Source organism: Stegostoma tigrinum, chromosome 25, assembly GCF_030684315.1.
Source record: "Stegostoma tigrinum isolate sSteTig4 chromosome 25, sSteTig4.hap1, whole genome shotgun sequence".
Taxonomy (NCBI): domain Eukaryota; kingdom Metazoa; phylum Chordata; class Chondrichthyes; order Orectolobiformes; family Stegostomatidae; genus Stegostoma; species Stegostoma tigrinum.
In genome coordinates, this window is record NC_081378.1 from 5,549,774 (window position 1) to 5,574,634 (window position 24,861).

Below are 24,861 nucleotides of genomic sequence, written 5' to 3' on the forward strand. Positions count from 1 at the left end.
TGAATGTCTCCCTTAAGTTTTACAGAAGAGCAAGGTGGTTGGTTCTCTCCAGGGAGGTACTGACCAAGGATATGTCACACAGCATCTTGACACTGAAAGGCTTATCTTCAGCCAAAGTACAGAATTTACTTCACGTGATGGTTAATGTCATTCTTTACCACCCCAGACCAACGTGTGTACAATCAATTGAAAGAACATTACCGATCAATCTAACTATTGGTGTCTTTGCTGCTGAATGATGTGATCTGTTATCTCACCAAGGAATCCTCCACATGTTCAATTTAAGATCTTATGATTTCTTCAGTTTGTGAGATAGCAGATTAAATACCTGCTGATCAGGGATTATTAGCAATGATTTTGTTCAGATAGAAAAACAGGAATGTTATATGTGATCATTAAAAATTTACCTTTTGTTAGGCTGCATGATTTGCAAATAACCTTGCAAAAGGGTAAATCAAAGCATTAGGGATTCCCACAAGTGCAAAATCGAGAGTTGATGTTTTGTAGACCTCCAATTACATTTTCCCTAAACATATGCTTAATCCAAGCAGTTTGATTTAAACTAATGTTCAAAGCTGTGGCAGCAAATATGTCATAAATTTGATTTATTTTAGTATTACTTAGGTCTGTTTTCTATAAAGGATGCCAGTCTCTGATTGTGCACCGTACAGATCAGAAAATCTAAGGTCCATTAAAGTTGTGCTTCGTTAACTGTTCTAAACAGCCTCAAGTGAATCAGTAACAGGACAGATTTTAAGATGGGGATCCAGCTACCTTTTAGACACTCAAAGTTAGAGTGTGCTGAAGATCAGCCTGGGATGTAACACCTTATGTGGTTGGAAATCTAACATTCACTGGAGAAGTTCAAGTAAAAAATGTGCAATAACTTGGAACTATGACCCAATCAAATATAGGAAGCAGAACTCAAGCAAATTTGATAATTCTATTGCAAGATTTATGAATGCTCAAATTTGAAGTCATGACTGAGAAATAGTATAGCACAGAAACAGATTTAATAATTTTTTTCTAACAAATTATTGTCATCCCTAACTTTGCTAAAATCATTAAAAGCTTCAACTTACAAGATTACCATAATGGTTTCAATGTCGCATACAGTACACTTTTAATGTACATTTTGCCTGTCCAGACATCAATACATTTATTTAATAATTTAACTTTTTATCTCTATCAGTACATAATAAATAATGAACTGTAGTGTACATCTTCATACAAACCCACGTTCATATGGACTACTGTCTCTGAATAATTTACATGAATACGTTTGGCACAGATTGGTTGGCAGATACAGGATAACTAGTTTCAGCCTGTAATCTAGACACAAGCCATGAGGCAATTTCAAAATGCTGCTCTAAGTATACATTGAGAAAAGAAAACACCGGATTGTAACATCTGAATTTTTAAAATTCAGATGAGCTAAAATGAAGAGTCACTTTCGCATTTAAAGCAAAGTTATTTCATATAGCAACCTGCAAATCATAATTTAACACACCCAAGTTCCTTCTGTTTGTGAGAAGACAAAAAAGTGGAACAAGCGCGCTTACTGAATATATCCGTACTGCAGATATTGTGACAGTAATAAAGCATCGGAAAACACTACTTCTTAGCACTGATGATGCTAACTCGCAATGGAGTGTTAAGAAAAAACAGTATGCTGTACAAAGACAGGTAGGGAGAAAAGAGTTTTTAAGTGGATAAGCAAAAACATAACTTCAGACAGAAGACAGTGTATAACATGAAAAAACTCCCTTTTCCATAAATAAACAAATTCTTCAAGGTTTAGCAATTTAAAAGAATAATGCACCCATGCCTCCAACTTCAGCTTGTTCTTTCACAAAGATTTCAAAGTATTGATAGATAATAGTAACAGCAAGCAGGATTCCTGTTCCAGATCCAATGGCTCCCAGAAAATCCGCTAGGACTGAAAGTGCACCGATGCAAAGCCCACCAAAAGCAGCTGCTGTAGGAATATACCTTGGGGTAGATTAGAACACTCATTAAAAACTTGAACACAACAGCAGCTATACATTTTAAGACAAGATGTTGCCCGATAATCGAGAACGAAATGATTCACATGGAATTATTAATATATTTGAAATTAAAAATACCACACTTCAGAAGTATTTTGTTAGCTGTAAAGCACTTTAAGGTGTGTTGAAGTTGTGAACAGCACCATCTAAATGTAACTTTTTAATTACAATATATCTAAACAACATTTTAAATCAGAAGTAAACCATTCTGCTTTGAAAGAATCAAAATAGAGTAGGAGGTTGGGTTTCTGAAATTAAAAACTGAAATGCTGGAAATACTGACATAAGATAGTTTCCGTGGAGAGAGAGACAAGAGTCAAATTTGATGTTACATCAGAACTGGTTGATTATTTTGGATGGACAGTTGTAAACCTGAAACATTAATGCTGTTTCTCCTTCCACAGATGCTGTCTCAAATACTGATTGTGTGTAGCTTAGAATAGCTCACAAAAAAAATCATTTCTTTCATTCTCAAAGAATTATGATCTCAAATTGAATAAATACAATAAATATAGGAGAATGGTCTATCAAGGAATTTAATTATTTTGTCTAACACCATGAATAAAACTCATTAACAATCATTTTCGGTATGCAGAATTAGACCTCCCAAAACAAAACAGCTTTAAGAGAAATGTTAATGTTTGGGTGCGAGTATTACAATGTAAAATACAAGGGGATTGTCATCCAACTAGTTTTTCTAATAAATATTTTTGGCCTTATTTTCCTCCATGTCCTCAGTGCTCTACACAATATATTTTCTTTAAAAACTGTGCTTCTTTGGTGCTGGGTAATAAGATTACATCTGAAATACGGCAAGTCCTCATTTGAAGTTCTGCATTTCCGAAAACTGCAACACAGGAATCAATCTTAAAAATGGATTTAGGTTCAGCAGGGTCTGCCTCATTGTAAAAGGACATTAAACCCGACAGTTTAAATTTCAGCTTCCATCATTTAACAATCATCACAAATTAAGAAGGTTTCCAACACGGCTACACTATCTCGAATATATAATTATGCATCACAATTCAAAAAGTTAACACTGACCTATTGAGTTCATGGACCATTGAGGTTTCTCTGTGGCCTCTCATTACCATCTGCTGCTCTTTAAGCTGTTTGGCAACCTGATAAAAAAATACTGTAATAAATAATTAGCATTCTCTAAAAATGGGTTTTTGTCCCCTTATGCCGCATTGCTAGAAACACCAGCTTTCACATTTGGTGAGATAATTCATAGCAGGCACAGTCTCCGCTAGCTGTTTCCTTTGGTGGAGATAAGGCCTGGCGCTCTCTTCTACCCTTTCCAACTTCTTACCCCAATCTTGGCTTCACTATGCTGTTTCAGAGACACAAGCCACCATCTTCACTAGCGTAGAAGGAAATTACCTAGCATCTTTCTGATAGTGTACATAATTCAAACTGGAGTGAGAGAGAGCAAGGGCAACAAAATATACCCTATATTTCTGCATTACTTCAAAGTCTAAAATTTAGTACTGTACAACTCTGTTACATTTGCTAGAAGTCACTTAAAATAACTCAAAGCTAACGCTAATTTACCAGGTCCTTACAAAGGCTTGTGGAAGTGAAAATGAACAATTTCAAACGAGCACTCAATATGTGAAGGATCTTGACACTGCTTACTAGGAATTGTGAGGAATAACAATACAATTTTAGTTGTTAACTTCAGTATGAATCTATTTGGAAGCAAGCAGCCTGTTTAACCACTTCTCTCTGGAATTTGCATTCCTTTCCATTACAAATTGTGAATGTGCATTTGAGCAAGCAGATAGTCTTCTCCTTAGCCTCATGTACAGAGGATGAAGTTCAGGTAATGCCGCACTCCCTCGAAACTGTACAGAGCGCTGTCCTGTATTCTGTGATCAAGATCCACAATAGGCTCATTCCCATAACGTTCCGACCCATAGCATAACCAACTAAGCCAGGCAAATTGTGACTTAACACTACTTACATCCTTAGCGGAAGAACCAGAAACATCGATCCAGGTTTTGGAGAAGAAAGCACATGATCCGAGCATGAAGATGATGTAAACAGTGACATGGATGGGATCATCAAACACAGCACTAATAGACTCCGGAGGTGACAGGTAATAGCAGAGCCCACCAACAGGGTATGAACGAGCTGGCCCACCTCCACTTACATCCTAGAAGTGACCAGCAAATAAGTGAAGAGCTTTAAAACTACAACGACACATAACACAAATCAGGTAGGAAAACAATCTTTAAAATTTTTTATTTTAAAAAAAATCAAGTTTAACTTTTGTAAGTTAATGTGACAATAAAGAGGAGGCCAGCAAGTGTTAAAAGAATTGTTGTACAAGTGTTAAAATATACCAAAAGAGTAAGCCAGTACCAAAGTTAGCTAGAAGGGATAGAGCTGGGTGATAGCCACGATTTTAAGTAATTACAAATTAAGTGGGATGGAGATGGCAAAAAGCTATTTTGAATATTCAGTCATTGCGAGGGTAACTAGTAAGGACAACACTGACAACATTTTTCAGTTTTTATTAAGTAGAGCATTGAGATTGAAACTGCTGCTGCCAGCTGGAAGTACCCAGAGTTAATGAAAACACTTCTGCGAAAACAAAAATCACTAAATCACACTGATTACAAAACAGTGGCCCCGAATCATCTTGTTAAAACATTAACTCAGGATATTTCTAATGATTAAAGCAGTGGAGCACTTTGATACCCTGAGGCTGTTAAAAGTTGTACACAGAAATATAAATTTGCTTTGTCCGTGATCCTACCAGTAACATTAAACCAATCTTGAAACAAGAACAGCATTTTTAAGTCATAGATATAGTAGGAACTGCCGATGCTGGAGAATCTGAGATAACACGGTGTGAAGCTGGATGAACACAGCGGGCCAAGCAGCAGAGGAGCAGGAAAGCTTGACATTTCGGGTTGGGACCCTTCTTCAGCATTTTTAAGTTACGTGTTTGGGTGTGGGGGAAATTGCTTTCTTTAAAGGACCAATTATTTTAAGTATACCCTTTTCAAAATAAATGTATCAATTTATTTTTAAAAAGTAGCTGCACTCACAGCAACATTCAAAATAAACGCATGCAGATTCTTACTTACAGCCCACTGGCCCAGCAGATTGACTAAGAAGTTGCCACTGAATCGAACAGATAGCATCTGCGAGATAACATACAAGTTGGATACAAGAGCAGACTGAAGTATGATGGGGATGTTAGATGTATAGAACAGCTTAATGGGATAGCTGCTGTACTGTCCACGATAACGAGCAGACTTGATGGGCAGATCCACGCGGAATCCCTGTAAAATAAAACATTTACTGTTTACCTCTCCATCATTTAGGACACATACTATACATCTATCACAATCAATAGGACCTTCTGTACCAAACAAATGATTGCTTACTCACAAAAAGAGCACACTGCCAGGAACACAGGCAGCCAATCATGCTCCTGGAGAAAAGATTGCAAAGAGAATATAAAAAAAACCAATGAGATGTTTAAAAAAAAAGTATGGGTTTAACATTGAAAATACATAACTTCCAGCAAAACATGCAGGTCACAAGCTGTTCAATATTAACCCAAGATAATAAAATGTGAGGCTGGATGAACACAGCAGGCCAAGCAGCATCTCAGGAGCACAAAAGCTGACGTTTCGGGCATAGACCCTTCATCAGAGAGGGGGATGGGCGTTCTCGACCACTGCAGGGGGAAAGTTGCGCCCTGGACCGCGTCTCCCACATTTCCCGCAACATATCCCTCACACCCCACCCCCGCCACAACCGCCCCAAGAGGATTCCCCCTCATTCTCACATACCACCCCACCAACCTCCAGATACAATGCATCATCCTCTGACACTTCCACCATCTACAATTCGACCCCACTACCCAAGCCATTTTTCCATTCCCACCCTTGTCTGCCTTCCAGAGAGACCATTCTCGCCACGACTCCCTCGTCCACTGCACACTCCCCTCCAACCCCACCACACCCGGCACCTACCCCTGCAACTGCAGGAAGTGCTACACTTGCCCCCACACCTCCTCCCTCACCACCATCCCAGGCCCCAAGATGATCTTCCACATTAAGCAGATGTTCACCTGCACATCTGCCAATGTGGTATACTGCATCCACTGTACCCAGTGTGGCTTCCTCTACATTGGGGAAACCAAGCAGAGGCTTGGGGACTATTTTGCAGAACACCTTCACTCAGTTCACAATAAACAACTGCACCTCCCACTCGCAAACCATTTTAACTCCCCCTCCCATTCCTCAGATGACATGTCCATCATGGGCCTCCTGCAGTGCCACAATGATGTCACCCAAAGGTTGCAAGAACAGCAACTCATATTCCACTTGGGAACCCTGCAGCCCAATGGTATCAATGTGGACTTCACCAGCTTCAAAATCTCCCTTTCCCCCACTGCATCCCAAAACCAGCCCAGCTCATCCCCTTCCCCCACTGCACCACACAACCAGCCCAGCTCTTCCCCTCCACCCACTGCATCCCAAAACCAGCCCAGCCTATCTCCGCTTCCCTAACCTGTTCTTCCTCTCACCCATCCCTTCCTCCCACCTCAAGCCGCACCTCCATTTCCTATCTCCCACCTCATCCCGCCTCCTTGACCTGTCCGTCTTCCCTGGACTGACCTATCCCCTACCTACCTATACTCTCCTCTCCACCTATCTTCTTTTCTCTCCATCTTCGGTCCGCCTCCTCCTCTCTCCCTATTTATTCCAGAACCCTCTCCCCATCCCCCTCTCTGATGAAGGGTCTAGGCCCAAAACATCAGCTTTTGTGTTCCTGAGATGCTGCTTGGCCTGCTGTGTTCATCCAGCTCCACACTTTGTTATCTTGGATTCTCCAGCATCTGCAGTTCCCATTATCATTGATACAATATTAACCCACGTATATATAACTAAAATCATCACCATATCAAGAGACATTATTCTTATCAACATTTCTTATGAAACATGTTTTTTCTGGTATTTATAAATAAATCTGGGCTGTGGGAGCTCAGTGACCAAGAATACACAAGACATACCAATAAATTTCTGGATATTAAAGATACAAGGAATAGGAGGATAGCATGGGTATATATTGGAGGAATATTACCTATGATCTGGCTGAATGCTAGAGGAGATTTTAAAGGCCACATGGCTCAGTCCTGCTCCTATTTCGTATGTGCTAAAGCATTAAATACAACAACAGATAGAACATTCCCAATTAGCTTTTGATTGCAGTGTTCATACCACAAGACCAATACAGAAACTTTACAAAGAAATTATTTGATTTCCTGTTCCATCACCTTACTCATGGGGCAGAGGCAATATAAACGTGTCACTCGTCCACAAAAGTCCTGCTCATCAACAACTCAGGATGAATGTTTAACTTAAATTGTATGTATCAGAATGGACCTGGCTAATTCATAGATACTTTGCTGAGGTCCCCACTTGTAGTCCTTGTCATTCTCCCCACCCTGGAGGTGCAAAATTAAAAGGTTTGGACAATAATCCACAGGATGGTTTAGATAATCTTTGCCAGCACAATTGAGAAGTTATAAAATACAAACCACAACTTACAGTCTGAGCAGAGCTGGATAAATCATTGAAATTCACTAACAGCATTACACTTTTGATATTGCAAAGATGATTTCATTGTAGAGTTACACGTTTATCTGAGCAAATGCTTAGCCTAATCTGAATCAGGCAAGATGTGTTTGGCTTCATTTGAACTTTATAATGTTGGATTTTAAAAAGAATATCTCCTTCTTCCTGACATAAACTTACCTGGAAGTAGATAACAACAGCAAACACAAATATAGTGGCAATGAGGTTCATAAGATTGGGCAGATTCTGTCGGTAGAAAGCTTCCCGCAAAGCTCGAACCTTGTCTTGTCGAGTCGCCAGCAGATGGAAGAGTGCGATCACTGCACCCTCAAATTCAGTGCCTGGACAAAGCCATAATGATGATTTGAGTCACGAGTTTTGAGTTGCAAGAGTGCTGGAACTCATTTTGTAGGGCTTCAGCTACTGATAGCTACATTAATTTAAAAATAACAAATCAGATATTCTAACATCGGGCTCACCAGTAAAGTACAAGGCCACGTCTTACCCCTGCCAGTATTGATGGTGGTCGGGCTGAAAGCTTTCCAGACAATGGTTTCGCAGATATTTGTGGCAATGAAGAGGGAAATACCAGATCCCAGACCATAACCCTTCTGCAGCAGCTCATCCAGCAACAGGACTATCAACCCAGCAACAAACAGCTGAAAGATATATACACATTAAAGAAAAATTACAAAATAACCCATTAACTAGATATCAAGGTAACAGTCGAAGTATTTTGGCTGGAGGATCATTGATCTGTCCAGTTGTTCCACCTAAATGACCTCCTTTCCAGGGAAATATCCTTTTGTAAATTAACAATAGCCAGAAACTAATCTTTACAAAATTCAAGATGGAACAAAAACACTAAGAGCAATGAGAGAGAAAAATATGATCTGGACTATTCATTCAGTAAGCCAGTACTAAGTGGTCACCACCAATCCCGTTAGATTGCTAAAGAAAGTTCTGGAATATTTATACACATGAGAACAAGATAAAAGTGATCTTACAGTGAGATAAAACTGCATTGTTTTACAAGTCATTTGGAGCATGTTGGGAGAGTTTGCATTCTAACCTTACGTTATGCTCAAATATTCAACAAAGTATTTTTCCCTCCAACACGCACATATTAACACTGAATCATTAAAAATTAGACAAGTCTAGGAAGTTTCCCATAAACGTACTACAGTGCTCAGAAATAAAATAAAAATCTTATCTTCAGGTACCACTTTATGAAAGTAAAATCCTTACATTAGATGTTAATTTAATCATCATTTTGTCCTCTTCTATAGAAGTAATGCTGGCTCTCTCAAAACACACTAGTTCTATCTTAAAAGTTTCTTCCCTTCTGCATGTGCAATAAAATTACAAAGATTACAGACAGTGGGCCAAGGAAAAGAAAGCAGTATGAATAAACAGCTCATGCTTAATTATACTAAACCTTGCACAATAAAGTCGGGAATGAAAACTCACATTGGTTAAAATGGAACCGAGAAGCATCAACAATAATATTTTCACTCATTATTTTCATTAAGCAAACATGTCAGTGCCTCTGCTAAACAAGCAGACAAATACATAGAGACATATTTGTTGCCACTTGCTTTAGATTGGAAAGGCACCACTCAAAATCCAATATGCCATTGCATTCACATATAGATGCCATCTAACTCTCTCATACAAGTGCCACCGAAACAATTTTCAAATATTCATTGAATTCATTTAAAGTCGCTCTTCAACTTATTGAAAGTTAACATTTGACAATTTGCCAAATTGTATTTTGGCTGTACAGAACTTGAATATTGAATTTAAAAAAAGGCATTTGGCCAATGCTATTGGTACTGCACCTATCAGGACATTAATTACTACGGGTACCAACGTGAAGGAGAATAACATTTTATAATGTACAAAAAGAGAGTTTTGAATGATTGGCAAGTGGACTCTGATCAACAGAGAGGTTGCCATGAGAAGCTTGAGTTAAACGATGACACACAGTTAATTACTAAGCTATGTTTAAATTTAAACTAGGTAGGTTGACTCCCATTGGTTAAGGCATTTTCCTCAAATGGTTTCGCCTGTTTGTACCACGAGGAAGACAATGTAAGTCAGAGGTCCCCGAGTGATGATAAAGAGACAGAAAGAAATGAAGTAGGAAAAGGGTCAAATGACAGATAAAAGCGAAGCATTGCTAATACTGGAGATCTGAAATAAAAACAAAATGTTGAGGAGACTCAGCGGGTCTAATTTTGACTGTTTCTCTCTCTCCACAGACAATTATTCAAACTGTGTTCCAAAGATGAATGATATTGTACTTTAAACATCACATAATATAACAAGATGGCAGGCTGATAATTCAGATGAGAAAAAGGGTGAATGAGGAATATTCCAGGAGAAAGTGAAAAATGACAATTAAAAGCATAAAAGATGTTATGCGAAGACACTAATAACTAATGTAAAAAGGAATCTGAAGCATTTACTACCTGCACATAAATATTAAAAGGTTAGCAGGAGAACAGGTGGGCCAACTAGGTACCAAAAAGGTAATTTACGCAAAGAAACAGAGGACATGGCTGAGATCATAAATTATTACTTTGCATCTATTTTCTTAAGGAAGATACTGCAGAGGTCAGGGAAAGTGGAGGTAGCCCTGATACAGGAAATGCTAAAAAAAAACAAAGTATTAGAATGTTTAGCAAATGGGACGAGGTCAGATTGGGATCTCTGGTCAGCAAAGCTCTCTACAAGCTGTGCAACTCCATAAAGCAGCCCGTTTAATACTTGGTACACGTTACCTGAAGTACTGACCTGTATAATGATGAGTAGACAAATGCCGGCCCCCATCTCTGCTGGATCACCATACATGCCTGTCATTACGTATACTATCGCCTGACCGATAGTGATAATCATCCCAAATACTGCAAAGAAAGTGCAAATATTCAAATATCAACTCCTTCAAAGCCACAAATGCATGCCCAGCACAACACAAAACCAATTATTTTTCAGATAATATTTTACTGTTTGGGAAGGCAGAGGCATAGTGACAATGTCACTGCACTAGTAATCCTGAGCCCCAGGCAAATGATCTGGGTTCAAACCCCATCAGAAAAGACTGTGACATTTGAATTGAACAAAAGTCTGGAACAAAAGCCTGGCCATGTAGCCATTGTCAAGTGTTGCAAAAACTCATCTGGTTCACAAATGTCTTTTAGGAAGGAAACTTGTCATCCTTACTTGGTTTGACCTATAATGTGAACCAATGTTTCCTTTCATTTTTGTTGTGCCTGCATGGATTGATGAGTAGTCCAGGAGTAGAACATAGAACATTACAGCACAGTACAGTTCAGCCCTCGATGTTGTGCCGACCTGTCATACCGATCTGAAGCCCATCTAACCTACACTATTCCAAGTACGTCCATATGTTGGCGAATCTACTACTATTTAAACCAAAGTCATATGATGAAAAATAACAACATGCATTTGGGACTCTTTTGTTACTATGTGGCCACACAAGCGTGCAACTGGCAGGGAACACTGCACGTAACTACAGACCCACAGCAATATTACAGACCCTGAACTGCCTTCTAGGTAATTACAGATAGGCAATTAATACTGGCCTAGCAAGAAACACCCAAATCTCATGAACGAATGAAAACAATAGTGGATGAAACTGAGGGGAAAAGCGGATAATCTTTCTTAACGGACTAATCAAAAGATCAAAATTTATATTGGCACTTCAAGTACACGGTAACTTTTCAAGATCAATGAGACAGATTTTGGTTACAGACTCTTTCAAAACATCAAACATTAACATTTCTTTAAATGAAGAATTGTATTTTAAGCACAGGCCTCTCAAAAATAAAGAAAAATGTACTCAAAATTGAACGTGAGTTTGCTCGCTGAGCTGGAAGGTTAGTTTTCAGACGTTTCATCACCATTCTAGGTTACATCATCAGTGAACCTCCGACGAAGCGCTGGTGTTATGACCCGCTTTCTATTTACCTGTTTAGGTTCCTTGGGTTGGTGATGTCATTTCCTGCATTGGTGATGTCATTTCCTGTTCTTTTTCTCAGGGGATGGTAGACTGGCTCCAAATCAATTGATTTGGAGCCAATCTACCATCCCCTGAGAAAAAGAACAGGAAATGACATCACCATCCCAAGGAAACCTAACAGATAAACAGAAAGCGGGACATAACACCAGTGCTTCGGAGGCTCACTGTTGATGTTACCTAGAATGGTGACGAAACATCTGGGAACAAACCGGCAAGCTCAGTGAACTAGCTTACATCTCGAACACAATAAAGACCCACTCTCTTGTGGACCGAGAGGACGAGAGTGCTATCTTGGAGGTGAAAGGAGGACGTCGGGTTGGCTGTACACCCTTGTGACCAGTGGATCTTAATGCTGGCTTCGGCCTAACGCTGGTTCAGGGGAGCAGCCAACCTGCAACGATGGCTGCGGCAAGTGCTCGTGCCCCAGGTCAGGGGGTCTGGAACACCATCTGTGTTTCTGTAAAGAAGGTGGATGCAGGTGCACCTGTGGACCGCACCTTCTTCGTGAAGAGGGTCCTGTTGGACTGTTGTGGGTTCGCTGCTGCGGACATTTACTGCCTGCAGGATTTCCCCGGAGGAGGTTTTTATGATGTGACCTTCCGGAGTGCCAAGCTTTGCGAGCACTTCCTGGAGGTTTTCAAGGAGAAAGGAGGTGAGGGCCCCCTCTCTGTATTGACCACTGTCCCGCTGTTTGTGATGCCAGCGCAGAGGAGCCGTATGGTGACTGTACACATGTACAACCCGCACGTGCCAGCAGTTGATGTCCTGACCTTCCTCGGAAGGTATGTGAAGGTGGAAGGGGACCTAACTGACATCGTGGACCCCTTTGGCATCTGGACGAGTAAGAGGCAGGTCAAGGTGACGCTGAGGATGGGCGCAACAGGAATGTCGCACACCCACCGTCCAGCTTCGCGATCGGCGGGAGCAGGGGCTACCTGACCTATGCAGGGCAACCTAAAGTCTGCCATGCCTGTGGTAGGTCAGGTCACGTGGCAGCCGACTGCAAAGCCACCATCTGCAGGGAGGAGGGACACCTTGCAAAGGATTGCCCACAAGAGAAAAGCTGCAACCTTTGAGGGGAAGCGGGCCACTTCTATAGGGCATGCCCGCGGCAGAGTACCACCTACGCCCAGGTCGCCGGCGGGGAAATGCAGGGCCAGCCCCCCCGGAGGAGAGGAAGGCACCAGGGCCCAGCAAGAACCCCACTAATGTGCAGGAGGGCCAGGCCGTGCAGGAGGGCCTAGCCCTGCAGGATGGGCCCGAGGCCAGCAAAGCACCCCTGCAGGCTCCGATCCGCCCCGACAACCCGGAGCCAATGGAGGCGGCGACCCAGGGGAGTGGACAACAGTCCGGAAAGCGAGGAGGACGGTGCGTCGACGGGCCCAGGAACCGCAACCATTAGGCAGGAAGAGGCAGCTACAGGGGGGCTATAAGAGCTCCTCTGACGAGGAGGATTCGGAGAGGGCCCACCCGAAGCAGAAGTTAAAGGTCTCGAGGGGGAAGGAAAGCAGCACCCCGCTTCCAGGTGACGGGAGGCGTCCTGAGGCTCCCTCCGACACCCAGTCAAGTGCCGCTGGAGCACTGGAGGGCCCCCCGGAACTTCCAGGCGGGAAGGAAGAAACAGCACGTCCCCAGCCTGACCTGGAGCCGGACCCTCCTGCCTCCGCACCCTTGACGGGGGAATGCCACCCGGAAGGCAGCACGGACGGTTTCCTGAGCCCGGAGAGCGTCCAGCAGTTAGCCCGGGCAATGGGCATGAAGGGACAGATGGAGGGGCTGGACCTTGGACTTGGGGAGGGTACTGCGGTCACTGCCCACAATGGGGGTACGAATTGCGAGCAGTAATGTGCGCAGCATCAAGTCAACCGCGAGGTGTGTGTCCACGTTGGCCTACCTGACCACCATCAAGGCGGACCTCCTGTTTCTGCAGGAGTGCGGGATACCGCACCTCGGCAGGTACGGGAAATGGTCCGGCGCCTGGACCTGTGGGCCTTCGATCTGGTCGGGGGGTAACGACTGTCGCTCCTCGGGCCTGGCTATTCTGCTGCGGGGGCACAACTTCACCATCTCTCGAGTTCAGGAGGTGGTGGGGGGGGCGCCTCCTAGTGGCTGACATCACCTATAGGAATGCTCCCCTGAGGCTGATCAACGTGTACGCCCCAGCGGTACGGAGTGAGCGGTTGGCCGTCCTGCAGCGGCTTCCACCCCTGCTGGCTACGTCCAGGCCGGTCATCCTAGGCGGAGACTTCAACTGCATCATCGATGCAGATGGAAGATCCTGCGTGGGGACAGCGGGTGGGGGGAGTCAACTGGACGTCACGTCCAGATTCCTGATGGGCACGGTGAAGGACGCCAAGCTGCTCGACGTCTTCAGCACCCCTGCAGACGGAGCGCAGCAGAGGTACACCTGGTCGCGGCCAGACGGGTCTATCCGCTCAAGGATAGACTTCCTGTTTGTGTCACGGACGTTCTCGGTCAGGTCCACCGGCGTCGAGCCGGTGTTCTTCTCTGACCACTGCCTCCTGCTGGCCGACTGTCACCTACAGGACGACCAGCCGGCCGGCAAGGGGACGTGGAAGCTCAACACGACTCTGTTGACCCCAGAGAATGTCGAGGAGCTTAAGAGGGAGTATGCCGGTTGGAGAACCGTGAAACCCCTCTTCGAGTCTCTGGGAGACGGTGAAGGAGAACATCAAGAGGTTCTTTGTCCTCAAGGGTATTCGGAAGGCGAGAGAGAGGCGGGGAAAGCTGTCGCGACTCCAGAAAAGGGTGCAGAACCTGCTCCTTCTGCAGTTGATGGGGGTCGATGTCACGGAGGATCTCTGCGAGGTGACGGGCCAGCAAGCCTCTCTCTTCGCCGCGGAGGCCTCCAGGATAATCTTCCGGTCCAGGGTCCGCTCCGTGGAGCAGGACGAGACGTGCTCGCGTTTCTTCTTTCAGAAGGTGCACAAAGAGAGCTCTGTGCATACCCGGATGAAGGAGGACGACGGCTCAGTGACGTCGTCTCGGCCCGACATTTTGAGGATCAGCAGATCCTTTTATGCCGGACTGTACGACACGAAGCCCACAGACAGCACGGCCTCCGAGTCATTCCTGTCGTCTATCACGGAGGTCTTAGACGACGGCACGAGGGAGTGGCTGGACCAGCCGATATCCCTGGACGAGCTGACCAGAGCCCTCAAGTCCTTGGCGAGGAATAAGACTCCCGGGAGCGACGGATTACCGGTCGAGCTGTTTTCCGCTCTGTGGGACCTGGTCGGCCAGGACCTGCTGGAGGTGTACGATAGTGCGCTTCGGGCAGAGGAAATGTGCAAGTCCATGAGGAAGGGCATCATCACCCTCATTTACAAGAGGAAGGGGGAGAGGGAAGAAATTAAGAATTGGCGTCCCATTTCACTATTGAACATGGAGTACAAAATCCTGGCCAAGGTCATAGCCAACCGGGTCAGGTCTGTCCTGGAGTCGGTGATTCAGCCTGACCAAACCTGTGCTGTGCTGGGCAGGAAGATCGCTGAGAGCCTCACGCTCATCAGGGATACGATCGCCTATGTGCAGGACAGGCGGGTGGACACCTGCCTCGTCAGCCTGGACCAGGAGAAGGCCTTTGACAGGGTCTCTCATGCTTACATGAGGGACGTCCTCTCCAAATTGGGGTTCGGGGATGGCATCCGCAATTGGATCTGGCTGCTCTACACCAACATCGTTAGCGCAGTCTCGATCAATGGGTGGGAATCGGACAGTTTTCCCGTCAGATCTGGAGTCAGGCAGGGCTGCCTGCTCTCTCCTGCCTTGTTCGTGTGCTGTGTGGAGCCCTTCACCGCATCCATCAGGAAGGACATGAGCCTGAAGGGCGTGACTATCCCAGGCAGCGGAGACCTTCAGGTCAAGACCTCCCTGTACATGGGCGACGTCGCCGTCTTCTGCACCGATCGGTCGGTCGGTCGGTGAGTAGGCTGTTGGACATCTGCGGCCAGTTTGAACTGGCCTCGGGTGCCAAAGTCAATAGGGGTAAGAGCGAGGTCATGTTCTTCGGGAACTGGGACAACCGCTCTTTCATCCCCTTCACCGTCAGGAAAGACTACCTGAAGGTGCTGGGTGTTTGGTTCGGTGGGGCTGGGGCGTGCACTAAGACTTGGGAGGAGCGTATCACCAAACTGAAGCAGAAGCTGGGCAGGTGGACGCTCCGGTCCCCCTCCATCGCGGGCAAGAACCTGGTTGTCAGGTGCAAGGGGCTTTCGGTACTGTTTTATGTGGCGCAGGCCTGGCCTATTCCCTGGACCTGCGCCACTGCGGTCACCCGGGCCATCTTCCACTGCATTTGGGGGTCGAGGATGGACCGGGTCCGCAGGGACACAGTGTACAAAGACGTGGAAAATGGAGGAAAGGACATACCGAACGTCACCCTCACCCTGATGGCCACCTTTGTGTGCGGCCGCATCAAGCTGTGCGTAGATCCTCAGTACGCAAACACCAAGTGTCACTACTTACTGAGGTTCTACCTGTCCCCGATGTTGCGAAGGATGGGCCTGGCCTCGTTGCCGCGGAACGCTCCGAATAGTTGGACCGTCCCATACCACCTGTCCTTCGTGGAGAAACCTTTGAAGGGAAACACCTTTGGCCACAAGGCTGTCAGGCAGTGATCAGCACATAGTATCCTTGAGACCCTTTGGGAAAAGGAGAGGGTGGATCCTGTCGTGTGGTTTCCAACGCAGACTGCCAAAGTCATTTGGCAGAATGCCTCATCGCCAGAATTTTCAAACAAGCACAAGGACGTTGCTTGGCTGGTGGTGAGATGGGGTCTGCCAGTGAGATCCTTTATGCATGCCCGGAATCTCTGCGCCACCGCACGCTGCCCTCGAGGCGGCTGCCGGGGGGGATGAGACTGTCTATCACCTCCTTCTGGAGTGTGCCTATGCGCACGAGGTCTGGAGGGGGATGCAGTGGTATTTGTCGACATTCGTCCCCAGCAGCTCCGTGACGCGTGACTCCACGCTCTACGGGATGTTTCCCGGGACGCACGCCGAGACCACCATCAATTGCGCCTGGAGGACCATCAACACAGTGAAAGACGCTCTTTGGTCTGCCAGCTGAAAGAACTGACCCCGACCGAATGTTACAGACTAGCGCAGTCCAAGGTCCAGGACTACATGCTGAGGGACGTGCTAAAGCTTGGGGCAGCCGCCGCTAAGGCGCGGTGGGGAAAGACCACTGTATGAAACCCCTCGTCCAGAATAGAAAAAAGGGCCCTATCTGGTAACTGGGCCCAGCTGGCGCCTTCCCTAACTGGTCAGGAGGCCAACGGGGACTGTGTGGGGAGACAACTGCCGGGGTATTTTCTTTGCTTTGTTTTTTTTTCCCTTTAGTTGGTGTATGTACCCCCTGAGTAACGCAGAGTGGCTTGCATGACTGGGTAGGTGTATAAATGTTTTATTTTTTGTACATCTTATGAATAAAGTATATTTTTTCAAATAAAAAAAAGTGACGAAACGTCTGAAAACTAACCTTCCAGCTCAGCGAGCAAACTCACTTCCAGAAACTCAACCTGAGCTACAAATCTTCTCAAAACTCGCTAGTACTTAAAATTATTCCAAGAAACTCAAACGTGCAACACTTCAGTTACCTGTGTAAACAATTATTGTCACACTTTTCATGTAGAGATCACTGACAAAGATGTAAAAGTAATAAACAAGGAGTCCAAGAAAATAGAGTGAAACAACAGATTGACCAGGTCAAAAGTGGCATTTAAAGTGGTCTTCAGAGGATGGGCTAAAGGGGCTTGGGAACAGAAATTCAGCTTAAAAGTAGCTGCGGGCATGGCTTCCAGCAATGGAGTGGAATGAATAAAATAGTTTCTTCTGCCTGGCCTCTGGAGTAAGTTTTGAAGGCAGAGCGAAAGGTGGTTACAGATATATGGTGGGAAAGGCCATGAATGGATGAAGGTTGAAGAGTTTAAATTTACATATCAAAGCCTCTAAGCATAGATCAGGACAGAACTGAAGTATGTGACTCTTAAGATGACAAAGGCACAGATTCTGGCTGCAGCAAAGGTGAACTGGGGGTGTTGGTGAAGTCATACCACATCATGGAACTGACGGCTGGTACTCTTCTTGCGATGGAGAGGAGATGGGGTTCGAAAATCACCTCTGGATCAAATAATTCAAGCTTGAATTCAGTCTGGTTCAGCCACAGATGAAAATCAGGGCCTATTCCTCAAAGGCAATTTAGGTCAGAATTTTAAATGCTTACACTTTTGAGCTCCATTGAAGAGTGCACGATCTTTTGGTGTGTCACCAACTTCGATGATTTTTGCTCCAGCCAGCAGCTGCATAATCAGACCAGAGGTTACAATTGGAGAGATCCCCAGTTCCATTAAGGTACCTGCAAACACCGGCAATAATGAGAAATGTCAGGAATCACAGTAAAAAGCAGTTTTTAATGTCAGCACAAATCAATTTTGCTGAAGTAATAATCAGCACTTACATTGTGTCTATTTAGGTATAGATAAATCAAGAGAATCAAATACTGAATGACCCAATTCTAGCTGTTCACAGAACAGGGCCTCCAGCCAATTGCTCCTCTACAAGTTCTGATGCAGGTCCCACATCCAAGAACAGATTAACACCAGTCATTTACTCAAGGGGGCTATCGGAATTTTGTTTACAGCCCAAATCATGCTTGTTTTGCATTTATATCAACTGCATTTCAGCAGTATACATGGCATCTTTAGCTGTTTTTGATGTGCAATTAAAACACTATACAAGGCATCTTTTTTAAGAAATGTCTCAGTAACAGGTGAATTTAAGTTTGCAGACAATACTGGACAGCACATTAGAAAAAGCTAACAGCATGATCTGTAAACTCTCTCAAGGATATTGCTTCAAAATGAATTTGAATAGTTTAAAATATCTTGTTAGAAATCAGTTAAACCTATTTTAATAAAACCTACCTCTGTTGGATGCCAGTATGACTCTCATCCAATAGAATGGATCAGCTGAGTCTGATGACATGATGCCAAACAATGGTATCTATAACCAACAATGAGACATTAGCATGCTTCAAATATCGCTCGTAGCAAAGAAGCTAGCCAATTTCCAAAATGACTGCACTTACCTGACAGCATACTAAGAAAATGAAGAGTGTGATAGCCGTCCATAATACTTTTTCCCTGAACTGGATCTATGGTATAAACAGATGTTAGAGATTATGGTTTTCAGAATCCTAGTCACAACAGGCAGTTTTCCATAACTGTTCATTTTTTACTTTCACATACTACACAACAGTTATCAAACTGGGTAAGAAAGCAAGGTAACAGTTGCTTTGATAATAATCTGAAGGTTAGCTCGACATTTCAGGATAGTCCCATGGAAGGCAACAGTTCTAGAAGAGGAGAACAGGACTGGATAATCTCGGAGGTGAGTGCTGACATTTAGATAGTGAACATGCTGATGCTGTCCTGCCAGCCATGGCAATTCTGCATTGTTGCAGTTACCAAGCACAAATTATGGCCTTAGAATTTAGCAACAAGAGTTACAAGACACTCACTAATACCCTGAAGAAAGGTTGTACTCGCAGCCAACAGGTTATTTTATACATTGTAAATTGTGAGACTTAATAGTAATCTTGTCTTTTACTCTCTTTTCCCCTCCCATAACAATTTGGAGAGTGAAAATAGCCAGTTTTACTTATTTCTGATGAGAAGGCATTCTACCATGTTCGGTGAATTCTTCTGCAAACTTAACACCATGCATTTAAAGTACTTGCATACAATGTGGTTTGATTCACAGAAGCTGTAATGTGAAGGAAGGTCAAAAACTTAAAATACCTGCACTACATGAAAGCAAACTCAGGAGATTGTTACTGATGACACATCAACATAATTTAGACCTGAATATACTTTTTCAACAAAACATACCATTCACAGGTCAAAAAAAAAGACAAAACATAGCCAACCAACTTCCAAACCTGATCCTGTTAATTTCCAAAACTATGGGTTTTTTTTAAAATTCACCTGTGGAATGTGAGCAGTGCTAGCTGGCCAGCATTTATTACACATTACTGGTTGCACTTGAGGGGGTACTGGTGAGCTGCCTTCTTAATCTGCTGCAGTCCACACGCTGTAGGTTGACCCACAATGGGAGTTCCACGATTTTGACCCAGCCACAGTGGAGGAACAGTGATATCTATCTATGTTAGGAAGGTGAGTAGCTTGGCGGACAGCTTGCAGATGGTAACATTCCCATGCTTCTACTGCTCTTGTCCTTCTAGAAAGAAGTAATCATGGATTTGGAAGGTGCTGTCTAAGGATCTTTGGTGAATCTCTGCAGTGCACCTTGTACATAGGACACATTGCTGCTACTGAGCATCAATGGTAGACATAGTAGATACTTATGGATGTCATGCCAATAAAGCAGGTGGCTTTGTCTTGGAGAGTTGTTGGAACTGCAACATTAATAAAAGAATGGGCAAATGGAGAATATTCCATCACATTCCTGACGTGTGCCTTGTAGATGGCAGACAAGCTTTAAGGGAAGTCAGGAACCACTGAACTTTTGCGGTGAGTCAGTTAAGTTTTCTGATCAATTGTAACCCGAGTATGTTGATTGCGGGGGATTCAGTGACTGTAACACCATTGACTGTCAAGCGACGGCAATTAGATTATCTCTTACTAGATATAGACATTGCCAACCATTTACGTGATGTTAATATTGCTTGCTACTTGTCAGTCCAAGCCTCGATCTTGTTGCATTTCCATTAGGGCTATTTCAGTGTCTGAGGAGCTACGAACGGTGCTGAACATTACGTCATTATCAGTGAACAGCTCTACGTCTGACCATATGGCAGAGAAAAGGTCATTGATGCAGCAGCTAAAGATGACTGGGCCTAGGGCACTACCCTGAGGAACTCCTGCAGGGACGTCCTGGAGCTGAAACAACAGATCTCCAACAGCCACAACCATCTGCCTGTGTACCAGGTACGACTCCAACCAGCAGAAAGCTTGCCCCCGATTCCCACTAATTCCAGTTTTGCTCGGGCTCCTTGATGCCTCACTCTGTTGAATGCAGCCTTTATGTCAAGGGCTGTCACTCTCATCTTGCCTCTAGAATTCAGCTCAACTGGCTAAAAGTCTCATCACACATGAGGTTTTGAAGAAGTTACTAGTAAGTCAAGAGGCAAGGTTGCAGGTTTTGCCAATTAAGATGATTGATGCTGACTTCCACAACGGCACTGTTTGCTGGCATTTCCTACTTCAATCAGATTTTCAAAAACACTTACTTACCATGTAATTTATGGTCAGATGCACGGTAGAAAGATACAGATGAGAAGCCACAGCAGGTGAATTCAAACACACCCATTCAGATGTGAAAACGCTCAAGAGTGACACAGCAAGGCAGCAGACCTTTCGGTCCAACTAGTCCACGCCGACCATAATCCCAAACTAATCTAGATCAATCCACCTGTACTTGGTGGATATTCCTCCAAACCTTTCTTATTCACGTACTTATCCAAATGTCTTTTAAACATTGTAACCCTATCTGCATCCACCACTTCCTCCGGCAGTTCATTCCACACATAAATACTCACTGTGTAAGAAAGTTGTCCCTTATGTCTTTTTTTTGTCTTCCTCCTCTCACCTTAAAAATATGACAAGTTTTGAAATCCCCCACCATAGGGAAAGACACCTGCCATTCACTTTACCTCTGCCCCTCATGATTTTAAAAACATCTATAAAAGTCACCCATCAACTTCCTACGCTCCAGTGAAAGAAGTCCCAGCCTATCCCGATACTCTAACCTTCCATTCCCGGCATCGTCCTGGTAAATGTGTTCTGAACCGTGATAATATCCTTCCTATTACAGGGCAACCAGAACTAGACACGCTACTCTAGAAGAGGCCTCTACAATGTCTGGTACACCTCGGCATAGCTTCCCCACTCTAATGGTCAAACGTCTAAGCAACAAAAAAACTCTTTGAAAATGATACTTTAAACCAAGAAACCAACAGCATAGATCTGGTGGAAACATATTAAATTCATTGCCTCCAGCAACAAATTATTGTGAGCAAGATGTAAAATTTGAATTAGAATTAATTTACCTTTCTTTCCGGTTTTTGGATTTCAGGTAGAACAGCACAGAATGGCTTGATGACTTCTAAAAATTTAACTGCAATAAACAAAACATTAAGTTTCACCAACTTAAAAAGCTATGAACTAGTTATTGTCTCAACATTTTGTTTGTAAACAATACTTTCGCTTCTCTTTCAGTGATAGAGAAGAAATCTGGATAGTACCAGATAAAAGAAATGCTACAGACATCGTCACTTATTCAGGTCTTTAGATTGTGCTATGCTGCAAAGGGAACCAGCGAGATTTCTATATTTTAAAAATACTTGGGACTGCAGAAGTACTGGGGCTGCAGAAAATGTTTGAAGGATTTGTGGGTTCTGCCTCTCCCTGTGACTTGGGACTGTGCAGAAAAAAAAAAATCTTGCACTGAATCCTGAGAATGTTGCAGGATCAGTATGCCGCACTCCACCAAGTATTCTCAATTTTAGGCATTTTCGTACCAGCATTTACTGATAGACGCTGTTTCTAAACCTAAAAGGTAACATTAAACCCTAATCCTCACATCAGTCAGCGATGCAACAGGCTAAGAAGAACACAACACAAAGCTGCAAAATATAGATCTTAATTTATTTTCAAATAAACAAAGTAACCCTGTAGTTGTGTGTACAACTGTTCAGAGAGCCACTCCTCACGTCTGGACCCTCAACCAAAATAAATGAGTAACAAAAACAGAAATTTCTGGAATTTCACAGATCAGGCAAAATCTGTGGAGAAACAGTTGCCATTTCAGGTAAATGGCGACCCTGCACTGTATTATGCTTTTGTAACAATCACTGAGTGCCAGTTAAGACCAGAGTTTGCAATTAAAACTTGGTCTTTCATGTTAATACCCAGCAATGTTTTTAAATTTGTCACGTCTGCAATAATACATAAAAACTGGTAATTACTGCATTTTTCCAAAGCGCTTACTTTACTTCAAAAGTAATCGCTTAACAGTAAAAATGGACAAGCCATCCTTGTGTCAATGGCTTGACATCGAGAACTTGAATGATACTCCATAATGAATTCAAAAGTAAATACATTTTCAACATGTAAATGAGAATGAAGTAAAAGTGGAGCTCTTGTGCTGCAGTGGCAGTGTTCCTACTCCAGGGTTGTGGAGGCCCAGGTTCAAGTCACATCTCCTCCAGAAGAGGGTATTAACATCTCCGAACAGATTGATGAGGAAAAAAAATGTTCAATTAAAAAAAAATGAAGTAAAAGTGGGGCTCTTGTGGCACAGTGATAGTGTTCTTGCCCCTGAACCAGGAAACTTGGCTTCAAGTCTCACATGTTCTGGAGGTGTGTAATAATATCCCGGAACAGGTTGATTAGAAAACATCAAAAGTGAAGAAAAAGCAAGATTCAGGTGGACGCTTCATCACAATTTCGAACAGGAGCTGTGTTATCTTTACTCTGAAGGTCAATGAAGAATGTGATTTATACAGTATGGATTCACAGTTATTGACAAGTATTTAGAGGTGAATCTGTATTTTGTCCAATTACTGCAGTGGAGTCACTTTTCCAACAAAGCTTTATCACTTTGAAATGTTTGCGGTTTCTGTCCATGCAAATGCTGCAAACCCTGCAAAGTATTTCCTGCATCACTTTTTAATTTCAAATTTCCAGCACCTGCTGCATTTTATTCCAGGAGGGAAGTCAGCATGGAGTGAATACATCGAGGGTTGACGCTATATGAATGAGTCAAACAGGCACACAAATAAAAAACAGTAATAACTATACATTGCCAATAACAAATGAATGTGTGTGATTAAGAGATAACAAGTTGTAGAGGTGGATGAACACAACAGGTCAAGCAGCATCACAGGAGCAGGAAAACTAACATTTCAGGCCTAGACCCTTCTGCAGAAATGGGGGAGTGGAAGGAGGTTCTGAAATAAATAGGGAGAGGCGGATAGAAGAGGGATAGAGGAGAAGATAGGTGACAGACCGGTCAAAGAGGCTGGGATGGAGTCAGTAAAGGTGAGTGTAGGTAGGGAGTTAGGGAGGAGATAGGTCAGTCCAGAGAGGACGGACTGGTCAAGGGGGCGGGATGTGGCTGGTAGGGAGGAGATGGGGGTGGGGCTTGAGGTGGGATAGGTGGAAGGACAGGTTTGGGAGGCAGAGACGAGCTAGGCTGGTTTTGGGATGTGGTAGGGGGAGGGGAGATTTTGAAGTCCACACTGACACCATTAGGCTGCAGGGTTCCCAAGTGGTATGTGAGTTGCTGTTCTTGCAACCTTTGGGTACCATCATGTGGCACTGCAGGAGGCCCAGGATGGACATGTCATCTGCAGAATAGGATGGGGAGATGATATGGTTTGCGACTGAGAGTTACAGCTGTTTAGAGTGAATTCTGAGCATAGGTGTTCTGCTAAGCGGTCTTCTAGTTAGATTGCCATTGAGGGGAAACTATTTCTCGCCACTTCAATGACGTTTACCCAGCCCTCACAGTGAGTTGTGACCAGTAGAGGTGCCCCAGGCCCCCATCCTGGAAGGCTGATCAACACCCTGCCCCAGGAAGAGAGAATACTTAGTGAACCCCTCTGCCAGGCAGTTAACACAATAATTCCCAGGGAGTAGAAGGTAACCAGCTATTCCTCCACAAGATGAATATTGTTTCTTCCCCCAGCTGGAGGACAAGGGTAAACATTCACTACCCCTAACAGGGTAAATGCTGACCCCCATCCCAGGGGTATGGTTGTAAATACTCACTGGCCATGATAGCTGCTCAGCTCCAGCTGCTTTCCCACGTGATCACCGGTACAGCCACGTGACTCCGGCGGCTGCGAAACGGAGAGTGCGTTCGTCTTTCGGTTGCCGGCGCTTTAATTGCGGCCCTCTCTTTGTGATTTAAATGTGGCCTTCCCCCGCCTGCTCCCACTTTTGCGCGTACTTTCCCCCAAAGACGATGTGACGATTAAAAAAAAATCATTCATGAATTGCCGCCCACTCCTCCGCCTCCAGCTGTACCCACCGCCCGTCCTGACGTCACCGTGCTCTTGCGTCACTTCCTGTCGGTAATAGCGGCGGGTGAGGGCGCGGAATTCAAATTGAGAGACG

At 44.1% G+C, this 24,861-nt stretch overlaps 1 protein-coding gene across 1 annotated transcript; it reads right to left on the reverse strand.

Moving 5' to 3' along the window:
• Window positions 1–24,795, reverse strand: LOC125463352 (protein transport protein Sec61 subunit alpha). Its single transcript, XM_048554560.2, has 12 exons — window positions 24,514–24,795; window positions 21,789–21,856; window positions 18,807–18,872; window positions 18,643–18,721; window positions 17,943–18,074; window positions 10,451–10,560; window positions 8,157–8,310; window positions 7,832–7,992; window positions 5,147–5,344; window positions 4,015–4,206; window positions 3,093–3,169; window positions 1–1,992 (listed from the first exon to the last, which is right to left on the reverse strand). Exons 1-12 carry the CDS (start codon window positions 24,518–24,520, stop codon window positions 1,806–1,808), a joined length of 1,431 nt encoding a protein of 476 aa, XP_048410517.1. The 5' UTR covers window positions 24,521–24,795; the 3' UTR covers window positions 1–1,805.
• Between the last annotated feature and the right edge of the window lie 66 nt (window positions 24,796–24,861).